Source organism: Rhizophagus irregularis, chromosome 8 (assembly GCF_026210795.1).
Source record: "Rhizophagus irregularis chromosome 8, complete sequence".
Classification (NCBI taxonomy): domain Eukaryota; kingdom Fungi; phylum Glomeromycota; class Glomeromycetes; order Glomerales; family Glomeraceae; genus Rhizophagus; species Rhizophagus irregularis.
Window position 1 is genome coordinate 2120363 of NC_089436.1, and position 20776 is coordinate 2141138.

The following is a 20776-nucleotide window of genomic DNA, read 5'->3' on the forward strand; positions in this document are numbered from 1 at the left end:
TTTAATTTTATTTCAGTCCAATCTTTTTTTTTTAGATCTTGTCATTTTTATAAAATTTTAAGATAGTGGGAAGATATAAACACATAATTATCAGATTGTATCGCACTTTTAAAGATAATCAAGTTTTATAACAAGTTTTATAGTTTTTTTATTTGTTAAAAATTTTTTTTTTAAAAAAAAAACCAAACATATTTATCATGTTACTTTTTATTTGTTACCTATCAAATACAAACTCATGAAAAAAAAGAAGAAAAAAAAATAAAAAAAGATTCTTTAGATTTTTTTTTTCATCTTTTGTTAAAACTGATCATTAAAATTTAAAACAAGGGATTTAAAACAAGGGGTAGTCATACAAAATACTCCCAAGTTTATATTGCTATTAAAGTTACGTTTTACTTTTGTTTTAGATGAGAATTTTTTTTTTTTTTTTTCAATAGACAAAGAAATAATTTTTTTCACGAATGCATGTAAATTACAGAGAGGAGTCATCAATACGTTTATTCAGCGACATTATCATATCGTATATGCGTAGCAACATGGCGCAGTATTTTTGAAAAAAAAAATGATTGACATTGTTTATTTTACAATAAAAGACAATAGATGGTTACACTATTTCATTTTTTTTGACAGTTGGTTTGTGCACGTTGCAAATCAAATGTAATTTTTTTTTTGTTTGTAAAAAAGTGTCATTGTTATTAGTATAAAGTAAATCACGTAGTCAAATTAATCGTGCCGGGGAGAGAAAAAAAAAAAATATATATATATTTATTAATTATTTTTTTTTCTCGTGAAAATTAATTATACATTTACATTCTTATGCAACAGCTAAAAAAATGTTCATTGTTGAAAGATCTTTAAATAAATTTCTCGACTCAAAGATCTCTGAGTCAATTTTAAAGATTACTTAATCACTAAATAAATTCATTTGAATAAAGCGAAAAGGTGAAGAAAACGATGATAAACAATGTAGAAAGTCAATGGAGCTTTTTTAATAAAATCGACTTTAGAAATGTTAAAGTTAATGTAATATCCATTGTTTTCTTTTGCATTTGCATAAAAAAGAAAAAAGAGATCATTAAAGTGTTCTTTTCATATTCTGTAAGGAAGCGGCATGTATTATGTGCAATTATTATTATTATTTATTATTTATTTTTTTTTTTTATTTTTATTCCATTTTATTCTACTTCTTTGTAATTACTTGCTTGAATGAGTTTTGTAGAATTCATAGAATACTGTAAATAAATCAATCAATCATTCAACATAATTTTTCCTTGAAAAGAACTTAAATTTTTTTTATTACTTTAATTGTTGTCATATACATTTTCTTTTTTTTTTTTAATCATATATAGTTTTTTCTCTAAAAAAAAATTTGTAATTTGAAGATAATTGAAATATTTGAGATTTGAGAAGTAAAGAAAAAGTAAAGAAAATAGAAAAAAAAGATAATCATCGAAAAAGGTAAATTTATATATATAATAGTACTTATTACATACGGAGTAAATAATAAGTAAAAAGAAATTCATTTGTTCAAACTAAAAAGAAACGAGTAAAATTAAAAGGTACGTCTCATGCGTTCAAGATTAAAAGCCATGCATTTTACTTGCATTACTTTACGAATGCTGCGTAAAAAAAAACCGAAAACTCTTTTAAACTAATAAGAGGTTATATAATCGATAAAAAAAAAAAACAACGATAATGATTAACGCCAAACTTCGGAATACCTTAACGAGCAAGGTAAAGAAAAAAAAAAGGAATATTAATAGAATTAATATTCTGAATGATAAAAAATCAAGAAAATTGCGGGAAAAAAGAATTCAATACATTCAATACTTTAAGATAAGTCTTACTATTTTTAGGAACTGCCAAACAAAAAAAAAAGAACAAAAACCCCCTTCAAATTTCTATCCCTCATTTCATATTTTTATATCCTCGTAATAAAATTGTTCTTTTTTGTCGTAATAAGTTTTGTCCTTCTTCTATTGAAACTTCGACCTCCTCAAATAACCTTTCTCCCCATTCTGGTACTTTCCCTTTTTTCTCTTCTCCATCTTCATTGCCTGCAGTTCCGTTCAATCGAGGATATTTATTCAAAATTGCTTCAAAAAGTTCGAGCTTTAGCTCTTCTTCGAGTGCCATTTGAAATTTGGCATTAATGCCATATAATGTGTACGTGTACTGATCTATCGCGTACTGAAGGCATGCCGAAGCGTAAAGCAAAGACTCGAAGAATGGTTTCATTATGTGGGTTTTTGAAATGTTGTTCCCGCTGGGTGCACGGTGATCTTTCAATACGGCGGCATCCGCAGCGGATGAGAAGTTATGAAAAGTAGTTGTCTGCTCGGTTGTTTCTTCGGTTTCGTGTCTTGCTACTTGTTCTCCCCCACTTCCAGGGCACAAAGAATATTCAACGCCATCGCCTCGTCCTCGGCACTGTTTCACCATCACCCAATTTCCTTCCTGTTCCTCCCTCAAAATAACGCTAGTTTCATCATTGTAAGCATTACTTTCTTTTTCTTGCCACTCTCTTCCAGTCAACTGCCAAGCTCCTCTCCTTAATTTTTCTACAATTGTACTTGCGACTTTATCCTCATCTCCGCATATTCGTATGCCCTCGTAGAGCATTTGGCGAGCTAAAATCATCCTTTGTACGCACCTTATAAACCACTCAACTCCATCTGAGTGAGCTGGTGCTGCATATGGTATTTTTGCCATGTTCTCGCGGAAAAGTCGCATCCTACCTTGCTGATCGTATTTACAATGGTGGGATAAAAAGTGTTGAATGGTAGTTGAATTTAAAATACCAAGGAAAAAATATGGTGGAAGTCTTGTGGTAGTTTTTACAGTAAAATAAATACACTAGTGTTATATAAGAGATAATTTAGCTTTTTTTTTTTTCCCCTCCCCATCAAAAAAAGGTACCGGATTAATGGAGAAGGTTTAACACACCTGATTAGTCACGCACACGTTGTCTTCGTCTATAAAGAACCGTTGGCGAGGCTATCATAAGATAAGGAAGAAAAAACAAATTTTTTTTTATTTTTAAGAAATTTTATCTATGAAATTTTTCATCTCGTGCTTCAAATATGTTATTTATTTTTAAGTAATTTAATAAATTCAACATGCTTACTTGGTTTTTCGAAAAATATCCATAATTAATAGGATGGATAATTTTAGTTTGTACATCAATCCTAGAATTTTAAGAAAAAAAATTAAAGTTTAATTTAAAAATAAAAATTGTTTAATTTGTAGCCAAATATAGTTTGTTTCCCACAAAAATTTCTACTGTTTATTTGTGCATGCTATTTTAAATATAAATATTAAAAGAAATACTAAAACTATAAAGTATATAGTAATTGAAGTTGTCTGATAGCATGTAACTAATACTTAATACAGCTAGCTATCAGGTATTAATAAAAAAGCCAACAATAATAATAAACATAACTTACCCGCATTTGCTTGTACCACAGTATACCACTTCTCTGGAAGTAAAACCTGTTTGTAAATACTTACGGGCTTCCTTCAAATACTTCCAGAATTCACTATTTTCACCAAATTCCCTTCTAACCTTATCAACAGCATCTCGATCGACCATTATTAACGAATACATCGATCTATCTTGTTCAAGTCCATCTTTTGCAATTGTCGTTCCTCCAGAATTATTCACAATAAAAGGTACATAAGCTTCAGCGGGTGAACTTTCTTTTTTTTCTAACCTCAGTTCATCTCCCATTTTCTGCCAAAATTCTGCCTCTTTTCCACCATTTTTTCCGTTCCAATAAAATACTGGACGCAACCAGCGTCTACACACTTCGGGACCAAATTTACTGTACGCCCAAGTTGTACGAACTACAAGAGCGTATACTGGATTTGTGTTAGGGCCTCTGTGCCAAATTAATGGATTATTTTCAACCCAGGTATGTTTCATGCTAGCATGGTCACATAGAGAAGGTAGATGAGCGGTAATGGAATGTAAATATGCACTCACTGCCGAAGAAGGCATTAAAAATGTGAATGAGTATGAATTTGTAGATGATGGAAGTTGTGTCATCGGATATGGAAGTGAGAGTTTATATTGCATATCCTTTTCATACTGGGCATTATTTGGGTCAAAATTAGAATAAGCTTGAAGTGTTTCATGAAGAGTTGCCTTACGATTCATATAACGTAGGAAAAGAATTGAAGATTCCGTTAAAACAGGTTGTATGGGAGGAACGCTAGTTGATAAAATTGGTTCGCTTCTACGACGAAGTCGAAATATTAAAGAATCTGTTTGGATTTTACGCCAAACTTTGAACGGTTCGAATTGGAAAAATTCGACCAAATGGCATTTTTGCCACATCCAAGCCCTATTATGTGTAAAAATAAGAATTTAAACCATTTAGAATATGTTAATATGATGTCCCTTTGACAATCGAAAGTGTGTGTTTATGTCATTATGAGAAAAGTTGTTGCATCAAATCCGAATTTGGCATCAACTTATTCTCGATTTCGTACTAAATATCATTTCTATTGCAATAAAAAAAAAAAATATACATATTTTTTTTTATTCATTACCTTAATTTGTCGGCAAATTCTAATCCCATCCATTGACTCGCTATTTTAATTGTAAAAGAATATAAATAAAACGAGTTTTTTAAATTTAGTAATTATTAAATGCATGGTAAACATTATCAATGAACACTTTTTAATATTAACATTGTTTCAGCGCATAATTTGATATTATCATCACAAACAAATGTGAAAATCTCTACCATAAAAACAAGTTTCAAAACAAGAAATGTATAATATCAAAACAAGTTTGTCAAACTTACCGCTGATAAGACAAACCTCTCCAATTTCTTCTCGGCATCTTTCGACACAGAACCAAAAGAAATATGCATAAGCTTGCATTCCACCTTTACCCAAAACTCTTTCATCGAAAAGCTCACTATCAGGTTCTGAAATAAATCCAGTCTTTCTAATCATATATGGGGGATTAGTGACGATAAAATCAAACTTAAGACGTTGGGGTGATCGCAATAACCATAAATTTTCATATTCCCATGTATGTTCTCGTTTCGGAAGATATAAATTTAAAGTGTCATTACAAAATAAGTGAAGTCTCGATAACTTAAGGTCATTTATGAGACTTGTAAGGTGAAGATAACGTTTATATAAAGGTAAGATATGCAAAGTAATATTTATCTTGCAGAGATGATATGCAAATGCATCTATTTCTATTCCCCAAAGGTTCACGGACAATGAATGAAGAAGATTGGAAATTGCCACTGAATTATTCCAAACAATAGGACATTGTTGAGCTGCAAGTATTAAACGGCTTATATATTCACAAAGAAACGAGCCTATTCCCATACAAGGATCTAGTACACTAGGAGCTTGAGGAAGAACTCCCCAATTAGAAGACGATTGATTTGGATATAAACTAGAATTTTGAAATGAACCTCCTAAAAGTTTTTCTATCCAAGTCCTATTTCCTTTTCCAATTAAAACACGATCCCACATGAATTGCATAACCTCCCTCGGGGTATAGAATTGACCATGATCTTTTTGTTGTTCTTTGGCCAATACATTAAGAAAGTGTTTCGTATACAATATTGATAATATTGATTCAATTGGCTCCAATGTAGTAAAATGGATATTTAGAGAATGAAATCTCACCGAAAGGTCACATTGGTATTGAGGCTGAGATCTTACGACCAAACGATAATACCAAGTGAAAGCTTCTAAATTTTCGCTTGCATTAGGCGGTTGATCATCAAATGGTATATTTCGCTTTAAAAAATTGTCATCATCATGAAAAATGTTCATGAATGTTTCTACACTTAATTGACGTATTGATATCTCCTCGTTATTCTCGCATAAAAAATCCATGACCACAGTATCAAATAACATATGAACTACGGTAATAAAAGATGTAATCTGACAATAAGAATTTAAAGCATTTTTAAATAATTCTATGTCAGGAGATAAGTAAGATGATTGAACTCTGGAAATAAAAGAACGAAATTCTTCAACGCATTTGATAAATGGAGTTTTGACATTATTCGGGTGTGAGTCATGAACGAGTTTATTAAATTCGCGAAGAAAGCTTGCTGGGATTAAATGGTCTAATTTGGAAAGATTTGAAGTATGTAAAAGAATTGAATTAATAGATATTAGGGACGTACCACCAAATTTGGAATTGATGCATTGACAAATCAAATTAAACAACTAATAACATATAAAACAGGATCATCTTCCTCGAAATTCTTTAAAACAACTCATTAAATTCTCACTACTTTTAAATAATCCTATTCTATTTTTTTTTCTTACCTTTATTAATTATTGTTATCCAAATATCTTTTTTAACTTCCTCTAATAAAATACCTAACACTTCTACCACTTTTCCTACTAAATCTTCTGAAAGAAAGTTTGTTGAGAAAGATGACAAATTTGAGGAAAATTCTTGTCTCCTTTGTGAGTTGGATTCAGCTCCGTTGACAAGATTTTGAGCGGGGTTGACTGACTTGAATATGAAGGGAGTGTTGAACGTAATTTCAGAATTTTGAGGTTTATGTCGCGACACGTGAGAATCTTGAAAGAAGCAATTCCAAGTATCAATTCTTGGATCCACTTCAACTTCGTTAAGAACAACGCTAAGCCAATCGTCACTCTGTGAAGATACCTCGTCCGAAGACTTTAGTCTCTTTGGCGGAGGGGCGACGGTTTGCGTATTATCGTTTGCATTCGACATTTTTCTAAAAAATGACTTATAAGTGTGTATGTATTCTATATATGTTTCGAAAATGATGATCTTCCTAAAGGAAGGTGAAGTCTATTTGTGATGAGATTTTGAAAAGCCACCGCCTTTGTGCATATTCAGAACCGCCTTTCAATACTTCGCAAAATTGGAAGAATACGGTCTTTTTATACACGAAGTCCGCCTTCCAACTACTTTGGCCTACTCAGAGCCACAAGCGTATTATTTTAGCGATTTCTTTGGTGGAACAGCAAAGCACACAACGAATGGCGAAGAAGTAGTGGTAAGCATTGTTTTGCGTTTTATTATTTTTGATTTCTAAAACTAGTGTCGTCACAAAAAAAGCTTTATTTATTAGCACGTGATCTAAAACTTTCGGTCTGAAATAGTGGGGTATAAACCCCGATATTCTCCATCAAACCCCATTTTAACCCGTTTATAAACCTGTTTTAATAGAATGTTATATTCAACAGATCTTGTTTGCAGATACGTTGTGCCAAGTAAACTGCATAATAATAGAATAGAAAAGATCTTCGACGTCCAAATGAAAGGATTGTACAAAACTTTAATGTGGCGAAGCGGGAACCTAGTAAATTCTATGTTTTTTTGGCGAAGAATTTTTTATCTGTTTTATTTGGAGGGAAACAAGCCGAGTGCAAGGGTAATTAATTTATTTATGATAATCTTATTTCATATGTATATTATAGTATGGAAAACATGAATTCTCAAATGAATTTTTGATTGAAAATCTTGTTTTAAATAGCAACTGCATCGACGAAACAGAAATGCATTTGATTTTTAATTAAAACATAATATATGTATACCTACCCCATTACCTGTTTTGACAATACTATAATATTATTTATATTATATTTTATAATATTATTAATAATAAATTCTTTTATAATAAGTAATTTAGACGGACGCGCTTTCCCAGAGAAATTTTTTTTTTCTTCGAATAACGAATAACACTCGCGGTCTATAATAAGGAGGTGCTTTCTAAAAAAAAACGCCAAAAAAAAAAAAAAAAAATTTCAACAAAAGGGTGAGATATAAAGATGGATGCATTAATATAATTCATTTAATGACATAATCATAATTTTGCTAAGCCAAGATAATACTAATGAACTTCCATAATTAATTTTGTATTCATTAGATGTTTACGTTTTTCGTACAAAGTTTTCTGCGAGAAAAAAAAACAGAGCTGAATAAGTGATTGATCGACCAAGAAATTCACGTCCATAATGCACAACCTGTTCGTTGATAAAAAAATTTTTTTTTTTTTTTTCCTTTTAAAATATATATTTATATATATTTATTCTAAAACTTGCGTTCGATTACATCATAATATAGTTCAAAAGAGGAAACATCCGTGAAACGCCCTTTGATAACGCAATCTAACAAATGGAAGAAATGGAAGGAAAAGTCCTTATGACCTGTTGCATCTAAGGAAAAAAAAAAATAAATAAAATAATTCACAATGAACTTTATTTTATAATTTATACATTAATAATAATATATATTGTAAGTAAAAGCTCATTCTTGTCCACTCTTGTCAAAAACGGAATTATTATCATTAATATCTTTCATTCACAAGATAATCCAACACAAATATGGTACTAACAGGTAACTCAAATCAACAATCGCGAAACCTTTTTCTAGTTTTTATCAGTTTTTATCACTTATTATCGTGTATGATTCCGGTAGAGTTGGTAACATTACTTACTATTATTTAATCCCCCATATTTTGAACCCTAATTCCACGTTCGGGACCGCATGTACGGGAGCAAAAGAAAGATTGGGCATTTCTTTATCAGGTCATATATTTTGTATTATTTAACAATCCATTGAATCTTAATATTATTACCATGTTTGACTCTTGTCATATGGGTTTGTGATGTGTTAAAAATGTTTGTGACATATATGTGACTATAATTGTTTTCGTGAATCGTTCCCGGTGATCCATTTTATTAGTCAAATTTCGTCCTGAAACGCGGAAAAATCTAATACATCTATTACGCCACAGAAATTTTTTTTAAGGATCTAAACCCAATCTAGGTAGAATTATAATAGTAAATTAACCGGATTGAGCAGTATATTATAAAGTAATCCCTGTAGTTTCGCGTTTTTTTATCACAGTTTCACAATTGCTTGGCGATCAAAGTAAAAGAAACTCTTTGTGTGCGTCCTTTAAAAAAAGAATTTTGAAATTTAAAGTTTAAGATTATCTCTTTATACCATTTTTTTTGTCTTTAAATTGTAAGCACATCTCTGCATAATATAAATCTTAAATAAAGAAATAATCATGACTATATCGACTATATCAATTTCATTGTCACGGGAAGTACTAAAAAAAAAGGTTTTACTGCGGATGATTGAAAGATTGAACTAATTTTTTTGTCATTTTTTGCCAAAAAAAAAAAAAAAAAAAAATTGTGAAGGTAATATATTTTTTCCCCATTTTTCACACCCCCTAACGCCCATTGAAATTTTTTTAAAAAAATGTCTTTCCCACCCCCGAAATACAACATATGATGGTAAGCAAGCTTACAAAATCCTTTATTACTTTCAAATATTAAGCCCAAATTATTATTATTTTTATTATTTCGCATAACTTAAAAGATAGCTGTCAAGATAATTAAATAAGTCATACCCCACATTTCAAATATTATATAACTTACCTTTAATGGCAACTTGGTATATTTTTTATGTAAGCACGTTGAAAAAGAAATATCTCCGTTTTGAACTTCAAAATACTTTGTTTCTATGATTACATAGAACAATATCTTGCTATAATACTTTGTTTCTGTTTTTTTTTTATGTGAATTATAGTAACAAATAATTTATTATCTTATCATAACAAAAAAAAAATTTTTTTTACGCGTGATACATCAAATTTATTACAAGGCTTTTCGGTTTACTATAAGATTTTATTTTATGGGGAGAGGGGCTTGTCCCCAATTCTAATAAATTTACATTCTTTAACCAATCTTACCATTCTTTCTATTTGCATTTTCCATTTGTGGCTAACCAAATCTTCTTACATCTCTAAGAAAGCAATCTTTTCTTTCGCTTTGTTTTTATACTTAAAAAAGGTAGTTGTACATTAAATCTTTCCTAATGTATTTGTGGAAAGTTTTCCCCGATGAAAGAAAAGTATCGCGCGTCTTTCTATGAGGAGAATTTTAGACAAGGAAATTAAACAGGTTTGTTTGATTGTTTTCCTCGTGTGGTAATGAATTTCCATCAGAGATTGTTTGTGATTCCATATCTGAAGATTGTACCTGAGAAGTAATTAATGGTCGTGCTTCTGTTACTATTTGGTTCACACATCCCGTGTTCTGAAGCCCAGGGGTACGGATTTTTCTCGAGGTATCTGCGTTGTATATCTTATCAAATAAAGTTATAAAATTGCATTGTTTCTAAATAAATTAATATAAAATGTTAACCCTTGAATTACTATTTGTAACCCTTTTTTTCGAAGTAATCTTTTCATTCCAGCTTCAATCACGCAATTCATTGGTTTTGCGTTTTCACGAGTTGGAAACGAGATTGGTGAATATTACTCGATAAGCCGTTTAGAAGATGGTGGTACTGAAAAAAAAAAAGATAATCCTCATACATTTAGCGAAATTTGTATACACTACAAAAAAGCAAAGGTATTATTAAATGTTTAGATCGTGTTCTTATAGTGTGTCCATAAAGGGATGGATAATATAGACCATCTTTTAAAATTCTCATTAACTCTATGGCAATTTTCTTACAAATTGTTATTTTTAGAACTATTAGATATCGCGTGAGAAGTAAAAAAAAAAGCCGTCTGGCGTTTGGGGATAAATAATTAATTTGCATCCACTTTGATATATGGGATTTTGTATTGTGAAACGTCGTTATACTGCGGTTCTAAATGATATTAATAAATCAAGTAAATTCAAAGTCTTTGTTGTCTTACCAAAATTAATTTAGATTCACTTTCCATATTTAATATAATAATTGTTATATCGTGCAAAACACCTTTAAAGCATTGGCAAAATTTGTATATGATCTTCAAAAAAAAAGGCAGGAAAGTACTAAGAAATTTGTTTATTGATATATTTGTCATCATTTTCCATTTTTCGAATTAATAAGACTATTTTCGAAACTATATATAATTCTAATTTTCTAATTATTTTTATTGATTGATTGCTTTACAAATCATAATTTTCGTATTTTATGATTTGTTACTTTTAATTTATCATTTATAATCAGATTTGTGAAAAATTAAATCCTTTTGATTTGTAATTTCTCTAAAAAGAAAAGGAATTTCCGATACATGATTCCGATATATGGATATATGATTTGAGATTTAGGAATCGATCGGATTATATACATATCGGCGATTATTGCCCCAAATGTTATTTAACGTAAAAAGCCATTAAAATATAATAATGTATATTAATTAATTTGCATCATTATCATCTTGTCTTATGTAGGAAAGTGAAATACAATAAGTATGGCACGTGCCAAAAAGAACCAGATTAACCAGATTTATGTAGTACAATTTCTAAATAAAGGTGCCAGCACGTGATGATTTGCAATACTAATTTTGATTCGTACATCTCATCTGATTTTTTTTATTCCGTCTAAATTATTTTTTCTCATGGATCAATTCGTTTTGCCAGATAATCAATTACTTGGTAAAGAGCAAGTTGAAACAGAAGATTTACCAGTTATTTCGCAACGAATTCAAGATATAATAGAAGTGCTTAATAATTTTAAAGAGCTAGGAGATCATGAAAGGTTGATTTCATATTTCGTAAACGTTTTTTACTTTTTTACTTTGATTTTAAATTATATTGATGTTAGCTTTTTCGTGAATTTTTCAGAGGAAGATCTGCTTATGTCGAACAACTTATTAAAGATATGGCAGTATACTATGGATATTCGGAGTATTTGTTAGAAAAACTTTTTAATTTATTTTCTGTATCTGAGGTTTAAAATTTTCCTTACGTTTATTTTTTATTTTATTTTATTTTTTTAAAAAAAAGTTAAATGCCATCACCTAATTCTAATGAATAGATTCAACATTTTTTAGGCTTTGGAATTTTTTGAAGCAAATGAAGTTCCAAGACCAGTCACAATACGAACAAATACATTGCGAACACGTCGAAGGGATTTAGCCCAAGTATTTAAATTAACATCTTTTTAATGTTTGTTTTTGATTAAATATTTAGCATTTTAAATTTATTAATAGGCCTTAATAAATCGTGGAGTAAATTTGGAACCAATTGGAAAATGGACGAAGGTCGGATTGACAATATTTGATTCAACAGTTCCAGTAGGCATGTTTATTTTAATTTTTGTATGATTAAGCCAAAATATATGTAATATCAATTAATATTAATCCGTTATTTTAGGAGCTACACCAGAATATCTTGCTGGCCATTACATATTACAGTCTGCGTCGTCTTTTTTACCCGTTATGGCATTGGCGCCTCAAGAAAATGAAAAGATACTAGACATGGCATCTGCGCCTGGTGGAAAGTCCACATATATTGCAGCATTAATGAAAAATACTGGTATAATATTTGCTAACGATTCAAACAAGGAGAGAACTAAAGGTCTTGTATCCAATATACATCGATTAGGTATTAAAAATACCGTAGTTTGCAACTATGATGGACGCGAGTTTCCTACTGTACTTGGAGGATTTGACAGGGTTCTTTTGGATGCTCCTTGCAGTGGAACTGGCGTTATATCAAAAGATCCATCTGTCAAAATAAATAAGGTAAAAATATTTATATAATTTTGCTTTAGTTTGCGTCATCAAAAAATAATAATTTTCAAACTCCATTTTTTAAAATAAATAATAATAAACTAAGACCGAGAAAGATTTTATTTTATTACCTCATTTGCAAAAAGAACTTCTTTTATCGGCTATTGACTCTGTAGATGCCAAATCGTCTAAAGGGGGATATATCGTATATTCAACTTGTTCAGTAACCGTTGAAGAAAATGAAGCTGTTGTAAACTATGCTTTAAAGAAACGACCAAATGTAAAATTAGTGCTAACCGGATTGGATTTTGGAAGAGAAGGATTTACAAAGTACGTAATTTGAATATTGAATTAAAAAAAATGGTTCTTTTTTTCATTATATAAACATTATATTTTATACTCGACTTAGTTATAGAGGCAAGGTTTTCCATCCTTCACTGAAATTAACAAGAAGATTCTATCCTCACGTTCATAATATGGATGGATTTTTTGTTTCAAAGTTTAAAAAATTTTCAAACAAGTATGAACTGAAAAGAAAGAATGATGATGAAGATCATAAAGGTATGATTAGATTAAATTTAAATATCTTGTTTCAAAATAATGTTTGCTAAAATATTTGTTTAAATATATTTTTAGTTTCAAAAACTAAAATCGATAAGTAATCAAGTGAGTTAATATTAATCAATCCATGGAAATTCGGTTTAATTCATAAGATTACTTTTGGATGTATTTTAAGCAATTTAACACTTTAAAATTACCAGTTTAGCTGGAAAAATAAAATTATTATTAATCAATAAATTATAACCAAATATCTTGTAATAGATAAATTCGCTAATTGATATTTGCTATTAATATTTATTTCTACTATATAATTAATTATTAATTTAAATCATTTAATAATATTAATACTAAAAGTATAATATTTTAATTTTTAAAAGTAATTTCATTAAATTTAAATTTTAATAGTGTATCATAATACTATCATAATGATTAAAATTTAGAAATGGTAAAATTTATGTTTAATTTTTTAATTTTATTTATTATTTTATCATTTATTTTATATTGCTATTTGCTATTTTGTGATTAATATATAGCGATAATAAATAATTTACAAATAAAAAATATTTTTAATATAAAAACCATTTATTTTTAATAAATAACTGAATTACTGAAAAAGTAATTAAATAATATAAAACTGGATTTTATTAAATTATACATTATCATCTTTACCAATATTTAAAAATCAAATATATTAAAAAATCAGATCAGACTAAATTAAAATAACTGACCTGATCCAATCTAGTCTTAAATTGGATCTGAAACAATTTTTTGTCTCCAACCTGAACCAATTCAAACCATTTAGCACTTTAAATATAAAACTTTTCAAAGAGATCTATATAATAAAGTTTACTATATAAAAAATTTTTTATTGAGATTTTTAGCTTAAAATAATTATTACTAAAGTTTACTAGTACTATTGGTAATTAATACTATTAATTTTAATTTAATTATTAAAATTACCTAAAATTTAAATATATAATAGTAATTACCTATTATTTATTATTATTAATTTATTTCAAATATTAATACTAATTATATACTTTGTTTATTTACTTATTTACAGTGCGCAAAAAAAATAATTATAATAATATTTTGTCTATTTGTGTAATAAATATTTATTGAAAATTCATAAAAATTTAAACATATATGCTTTATTACATTGCGAAAAAGTTTGACTATGCATAATTAATAATTTATCTTATTACCATTACCTTTAATTATTTGTTCTAATCTTGATGGCATACTTTTAATTAAATTAATAAAAATCTTCAGTTCAATTCTTTTTCACTCTTTTTGAATTATATCCTGGAAAATGTCTACAGTAATTGATTTTTTTTTTACCACTATAATGGTATATTATAAGGAGTGGAATAAAGGTTAAAGAGTGTAAAATTTTAGTTTTGTGCCATCGTAAATACTATTTTCCCATATCATTGTATAATATTGCGCAAAAATTCTATATGCCATTTTGCTATAGATAAAATATAATTCGTGATCCGCCAGTGAACCATAAAACTTGGCTATTAAATTCCGGTAAAAAGTTATATATATATTTACTAATAGCGCGGAATCTACAGTTTTGGCAATGCAAGGTACAAATTACTAAAATATAATATGAAAACTAATATTATAGCCATAAAAATATGCCATTTGGCTGTCTTAATAATAAAAGACCGGTAAAAATTTCATGCACCAAAAGACACTTTCATAAGAGCTGAAAATTTGAATTTGAAAAAAAAAAAATTTAGTATTTTAAAAATTTTAAAGATAACTCATCATCTAGTGGTCGTAGGAAAATAAAATTTGGTTCATCGGATTCGTCTCATCGAGACGCATCTAATGGTAATAATTTTATGTCTCTATGACTAATAGAAGGCGAGTTATCCCATATTTTTTCTCTGGAATCGCAGATTCTAAATTATTGATAAAAATATATATGAACTTATCACCGCCTTTTAATAGTCAAATTTTATGGTTCACTGGCAGATCACGAAATAACTATCGTAAATGAATATGTAAACAAAAAATGATCAGCATATAATTATATATTTACTGTGTAACTAGATAAAATTATTTGCCAAATGAATGTATATTGCAGGAATTATTAAACATATAATTTTTATTATAATTATTTTTTTCATACACTGTATGAATTTTAAGGTATAATTTAAATATTTTAATAAAATAAATCATTTATTATTAATACTTTTTAAATGAAATTATTTATTATTATATTAGTATTATATTTATTTTGATTTAAAATATTTTATAAATGTAGAAGAATCATTTAAGATTACTGATAATAATAGTAATTAGTCTTAATATATAACAAAAATACAAAGTATTATTTTATTTATTTAAAATAAAGTTTAAATGAACAACAGATTTTTTTTTTACTTTTTTAATCATAATTTTCTAATTTTATTAGCTAATTTTTCATTATTTTGTTATTTAAATTTATCAAGTAATATTTATTATCTTCCATATTAAAGCTCTGAACGATTTGGGTTAAACCAGAGAACTGATCTGAAACTGGCTTAAAATTCGGTTCAGTTTGGTTCAGGTATTAGAACCGAAAAACTGGCAGTTCAGTTCAGTTTAATTTGATTTTTTATAAAAATGCAAAAAATCGAATAGCCGTCCATCTAATGATCGTACAAAGTTAAGCCATATATCATTGGATTCGTCTCAATGAGACGCGTTGAATGGTGGTAAGATCATATCTCTAGTATCGATAGATCACGCACATGTTAACCCATGCTAAATAGTTTATAAATAATTGGAATTAGCAAGCTATCTATCAGTGCTAGAGACATGATCTTAGCATCATTCAACACGTCTCATCAAGACGAATCCAATAAATATAAATTTGTCTGTGTACAGCCACTGGATGGCGAATAATGTCAAGTTTTGCATTTTTTTAAAATTAAAAATTAAAAATTCCAATACATGAATTTATTCATCGTCTAATGGTTATACAAATATGAATTAGAACTCATTGGATTCGTCTCAATGAGATGAGTTGAATGGTAGTAAGATCACGTTTCTAGCATTGATAGATAGCTTGCTAATGCCAATTTTTTATAAATCATTTAGCATGAATTAACCTACGATCTATTAATGCTAGTGATATGATCTCACCACCATTTGACTTGTCTCATTGAGACAAATCCAATGAATCCTAATTCATATTTGTATGACCATTGGATGACAAATAAATTTATGTATCTGAATTTTTAATTTTTAATGCTCAAAAATTTTTAAAAAAATGCAAAACTTGACATTATTCGCTATCCAGTGATTGTACATGGACAAATTTATATTCATTGGATTTGTCTCACTGAGACGTGTTAAATAGTGCAAAGATCATGTCTCTAGCACTGATAGATAGCTTGCTAATTCCAATTATTTATAAACTATTTAGCGTGGATTAACGTGTGATCTATTGATACTAGAGATATGATCTTACCACCATTCGATACGTCTCATCAAGACGAATCCAATGATATATGGTTCACTTTGTATGATTACTAGATGGAAGGCTTTTTGATTTTTGCATTTTTATAAAAATCGGATTAAACTGAACTGAACTGCCGGTTTTTCAGTTCAGTTCTTACGGATTTCAGCTCTAATCCAAACCGTCTATAATCCAGACCAAATTAACCCATTCGGAGCTTTATTCCATATTATATTTATTTATATTAGTATTAATATTATTTAAAATATATATTTATTTTAAAAATAAAGTTAAACTGAATTTTTAAGTATATAAAAATTACTTAAAAAATAATATATACAAAAAAAAATGTTTTTATATATTGCAAATTATTATGATATATTAAAAAAATAGCATGCAAATTGCAAAATAAAAGAAGCTAATTGAACTATATGATATTTTTATCATTTAATTTATAGGTAAAAAATGATATTTAATTGCATTATATATAATTTTAATATGTATAATATAAGATTAACATTTTAACTGTTTTTTAAATAGTTACATAATTATAATTATATAAAAAATATAGAGTTGCAATTGTGAATTGCAAGTTGCACACATCTTTAATATAATATACAGTCAAACCTTGATATAGTGAACCTTTGATATAATAAATTTTTCAGACAATTATAATAAATTTCCTTTTGCTATAACGAATTAACCAATCAAATCTCTTAAAATCTTCACTATAGTTTTATAGTGAAGTTGAGGTCTAGACCCTAGGGTTCGTTATAACAAGGGTTAACTGTATATAATTTATATATTATATATTGCATAATTTTAAACTTATAATATACATGATTTTAAGCCTAATTCAGTCTAATCTGGATCAGTCTATTCAATGCAATTTAGGTTAAAGTTTAATCTGAAATTAGAATCAAATTACTATTAATCAAATTTTGAATAAGTAAATTTGGGACAAATTATATTCAAAATTTGGCTTAAATTGGCTAAATATTATACTAAATATTTATATTAAATGGTATAATTCAGACTGCTATTTATCTGAATTTCAGTTATTTTTTACATAATTTTTAGTAGAATTGGTTAATAAATTTTATATAATATTTAGTTGTTTTCTAATATTTGCATTATTATATTGTATTATAAATTTATATTATAGTATTTATTTAATTTTAAATATCAAAAAATTATATAAAAACTGAGAAAAATAAAAAATATATTTAAAAATTCCAATATTTTTCCAATCATCAAATGAAAGAGTAATACCAGCTTGCTCATGTATCTGATTTAACTTTTCTTTGTATAATTGTTCAATACTTTTAATAGCTTGATCTAATATTGGACCAGCTACAGTCAACTCCTTCTATAGTCACTCCTATTTATATAGTCATATTCTACTATATAGTCACACCAGTTGAATGTTCAAAACACTTTATTATTAAAATCTTTCCTATATAGTCACAATCTATCTATAGTCATTATCACATCTATCCTCAAAAATCTTATATTAAAAAGAACTCTTTATAATCACAGTCATATGAAGAATATATTAAATAACTTGACATCTAATAATCATACAAAGATGTACCATAACTTGTTAGAATCGTCTTACTGAGACGAATCGAATGGTGGTAGTTTTATCCTTTTACTTTACTAGTGTTTATGGCCAAGCCTCCTACTACCTCTTATAAGACTAGTTATCAGCTAGTATACTATCATTCCTATTAATTACAAATATATACCTGAGTACTTAATTCCTTGCAGTAACAGCACTATATACGAGAACATCTCCCATCAGGCCACTTTTAAAGCTGATTTGAAGCTAGGAATATGCCGCTTACTCATCCTTAACCTATTGCATGATATTAGTACTCAATTTATTTTACGACCTTTAAAAAGCATCTACTTTCATGGAGGACTTTCGACAGATAACATCAACCATTTAGTACCCTTCTATACCACTATTTTAGGTACGAAATCTCACTCAAAGATCATTACAGCCTGTGATTACTCAGTACTAATAGTACAGTTGTTTACCTCAAGTGGTATACTTTGTAGTGATCATTCAAACAGGAAGTAGCAGGCATCTGTCCAGAATCACCCCTTATGGTGGATATCAACCACTAAAGATCACCAATCAGGACCTGAATCGAACTTTATAATCATGTTACCTGTTCTCAATGCATTATCCACTTGATCTTGGTCTACGACTTAACAGAAGGTCAGACTACCACTAAGTTATTGCACCCTCAGCTTTACCATCTAAAATGACCATCTAGCCATTACTGACCCCAAGCGGTATCATGGAGTAACCATCTGGACAGAAAGTCCCTCTAAGGTATAGTACTAGTGACCTCAAGGACAGAACTGCGCACATGTTAATGGCCTCATAAAGAACGTTAGAAGGACATCATGACCCTTAGTTAAAATGTGCGACCTAACTGTATACACTAATTCACCATGATGCAGTCTAACTACACTAATCCCTGTATCTTCATGCTATTGGTTGTAGGTATTAAAATCGATTAATCGAAAATCGACAAAACATAGTAAAATCGATTCTTGAGAATTGATTCTCAGCAATTTTTTACATATAAGTTAACCTGACTCCAAAGTAATTTTTCATGCCGGCCAAGTGCTGATTATTTTTGCTGAAATTAGAAACTTATTCAAAGTCAGGATGGTTATTTATAAGAAAAATCTTGAAAAGATTCGATTTTCGATTCCAATCCCTAATTGGTTGTAGCACTCACAGTAAAATTCATTTTATTTTCATGATCAGTGAAATTGAACCTGCAACTTCACCATACTCAGGCTATATGAGAGAGTGCTGCCTTAACGACTGCACTAGGGTGATCAGCCTTTGTAGTTTTATCCTTTTATTATGCAAACAGTCTTATGATTTTATCTTTTATTTATATTTTAAAATCGAAAATTTAAAATTTGAATAATATTACAAAATAAGAAAATAAACTAATAAAAAATAAAAAGAGTAGTTTCACGGCTCATACAAGCAAAAAAATCTAAACTAAAATAAAATTAAAGAAAAGAATAACTAAACTATTACAGAATCATATACCCCAACTTTACTCGAAGGCCAGTGTGAGTTAACTATTTAACATCCCAAAATCCAGTCCATTACCAGAAAGAGACTCTAAGAGGTTGAACTGTTAAGCGGTGCAGAAAATCCAAATGTAAGATCTAAAATCCACCTTGAATTATAAAAGAGGATATCCAAGAAATCCAGGAATTCTGAGAAATTAACGCTAAAGAAGAGTTGTGATAATGTGGAAAAATAATAGAAGAGAAAATGGCAGAAGGGCCACATGATTTTGATGAAGCAGAAATTCCCTGAGATTTTTCCCAGGTGTGAAAAAGAACATTTCGATATAGCCAAATTTCACCATATAATTCGACTTGAAAATCATTAAGAAAAGAAGAAATAGTCTTGTACACGACAAAAAGAAGAAAATAATTCTTCAAAAATATTGTTAGATGGGCAGGAAGTAATTATCTAGTAAGCTATAGACAGGACAGAGAATGAACATCAAAGTTCCAATAATCTAATGCAGAAAAAGTTTTATCCTTTTACAATAACTGGCTGATGAGTTATTTAACAAAATATTAAACATCAGCCTTATCATATTTCTTGATTTACATTTACTGCACCATTTAACATTTTGCTAAATTTCTCAGTACCTAGTAATTGTAAAAAAGACAATTAATAGCTCATTGAAATCATCTCATCAAGACAAATCAAATGGTAGTAAGCTCATCTCTTTGTGATCAATATTGATGGAGTTACTACTTAAAAACCATTTAATATTTTTTAATTTCAGAAATTGATCTAGTGATTGGATTTCGATATATTTTATATCATTAGATTCGTCACATTAAGACGAATCGAATGGTAGTAAGATCGTCTCTCTAGGATCAATATTAGCAAAGTTATTATACAAAAACTATTAATATTTTTTTAATTTCAGAAATTAATCTAGTGATTGGATTTCGATGTATTTTATTAGAACCATTTCATCAAAACGAATCAAATGGCGGTAAGCTCGTCTCTCTGTGATCAATATTGACGGAATTACTACTTAATAACCATTTAATATTTTTTAATTTCGAAAATTGATCTAGTGATTGGATTTTGATGTATTTTATATTATTAGATTTGTCATATCAAGATGAATCGAATGGTAGTAAAATCGTCTCTCTAGGATCAATATTGGCAGAGTTATTGCACAAAAACTATTAA

General features: G+C 28.5%; 3 protein-coding genes across 4 annotated transcripts; 2 read left to right on the top strand and 1 right to left on the bottom strand.

Moving 5' to 3' along the window:
* Nucleotides 1-688: 688 nt before the first annotated feature.
* Nucleotides 689-6733, bottom strand: OCT59_028379 (uncharacterized protein; the record flags this gene model as incomplete). The annotated part of the gene is made up of 7 exons (XM_066147241.1): nucleotides 689-2856; nucleotides 2947-2997; nucleotides 3128-3188; nucleotides 3447-4346; nucleotides 4555-4594; nucleotides 4812-6107; nucleotides 6313-6733. 7 exons carry the CDS (start codon nucleotides 6731-6733, stop codon nucleotides 1909-1911), a joined length of 3717 nt encoding a protein of 1238 aa, XP_065993966.1. The 3' UTR covers nucleotides 689-1908.
* A 3179-nt stretch (nucleotides 6734-9912) lies between these two features.
* On the top strand, nucleotides 9913-10528 carry OCT59_028380 (uncharacterized protein; the record flags this gene model as incomplete). The annotated part of the gene is made up of 4 exons (XM_066147242.1): nucleotides 9913-9945; nucleotides 10087-10111; nucleotides 10241-10398; nucleotides 10520-10528. The coding sequence occupies 4 exons, from the start codon at nucleotides 9913-9915 to the stop codon at nucleotides 10526-10528; spliced, it is 225 nt and encodes a 74-aa protein (XP_065993967.1).
* Nucleotides 10529-11359: 831 nt separating this feature from the next.
* OCT59_028381 lies at nucleotides 11360-13429 on the top strand. 2 transcript variants are annotated; one of them, XM_025319682.2, is made up of 8 exons: nucleotides 11360-11518; nucleotides 11605-11710; nucleotides 11814-11903; nucleotides 11973-12060; nucleotides 12136-12506; nucleotides 12601-12824; nucleotides 12904-13055; nucleotides 13131-13429. In XM_025319682.2, exons 1-8 carry the CDS (start codon nucleotides 11379-11381, stop codon nucleotides 13154-13156), a joined length of 1197 nt encoding a protein of 398 aa, XP_025173209.1. In that variant the 5' UTR covers nucleotides 11360-11378; the 3' UTR covers nucleotides 13157-13429. The 2 variants fall into 2 exon arrangements, with proteins under 2 accessions (XP_025173209.1, XP_065993968.1); XM_066147243.1 differs by having other exon boundaries at nucleotides 11607-11710.
* Nucleotides 13430-20776: the final 7347 nt, after the last annotated feature.

What these genes read in the sequence shown, in the direction of transcription:
- OCT59_028381 (XM_025319682.2), top strand. Translation starts at nt 11,379, where the DNA reads ATGGATCAATTCGTTTTGCCAGATAATCAATTACTTGGTAAAGAGCAA. An exon ending in TGATTCAACAGTTCCAGTAG is followed by an intron (nt 12,061 to 12,135) that starts GCATGTTTATTT and finishes CCGTTATTTTAG; the next exon opens with GAGCTACACCAGAATATCTT. An exon ending in GGAAGAGAAGGATTTACAAA is followed by an intron (nt 12,825 to 12,903) that starts GTACGTAATTTG and finishes TACTCGACTTAG; the next exon opens with TTATAGAGGCAAGGTTTTCC.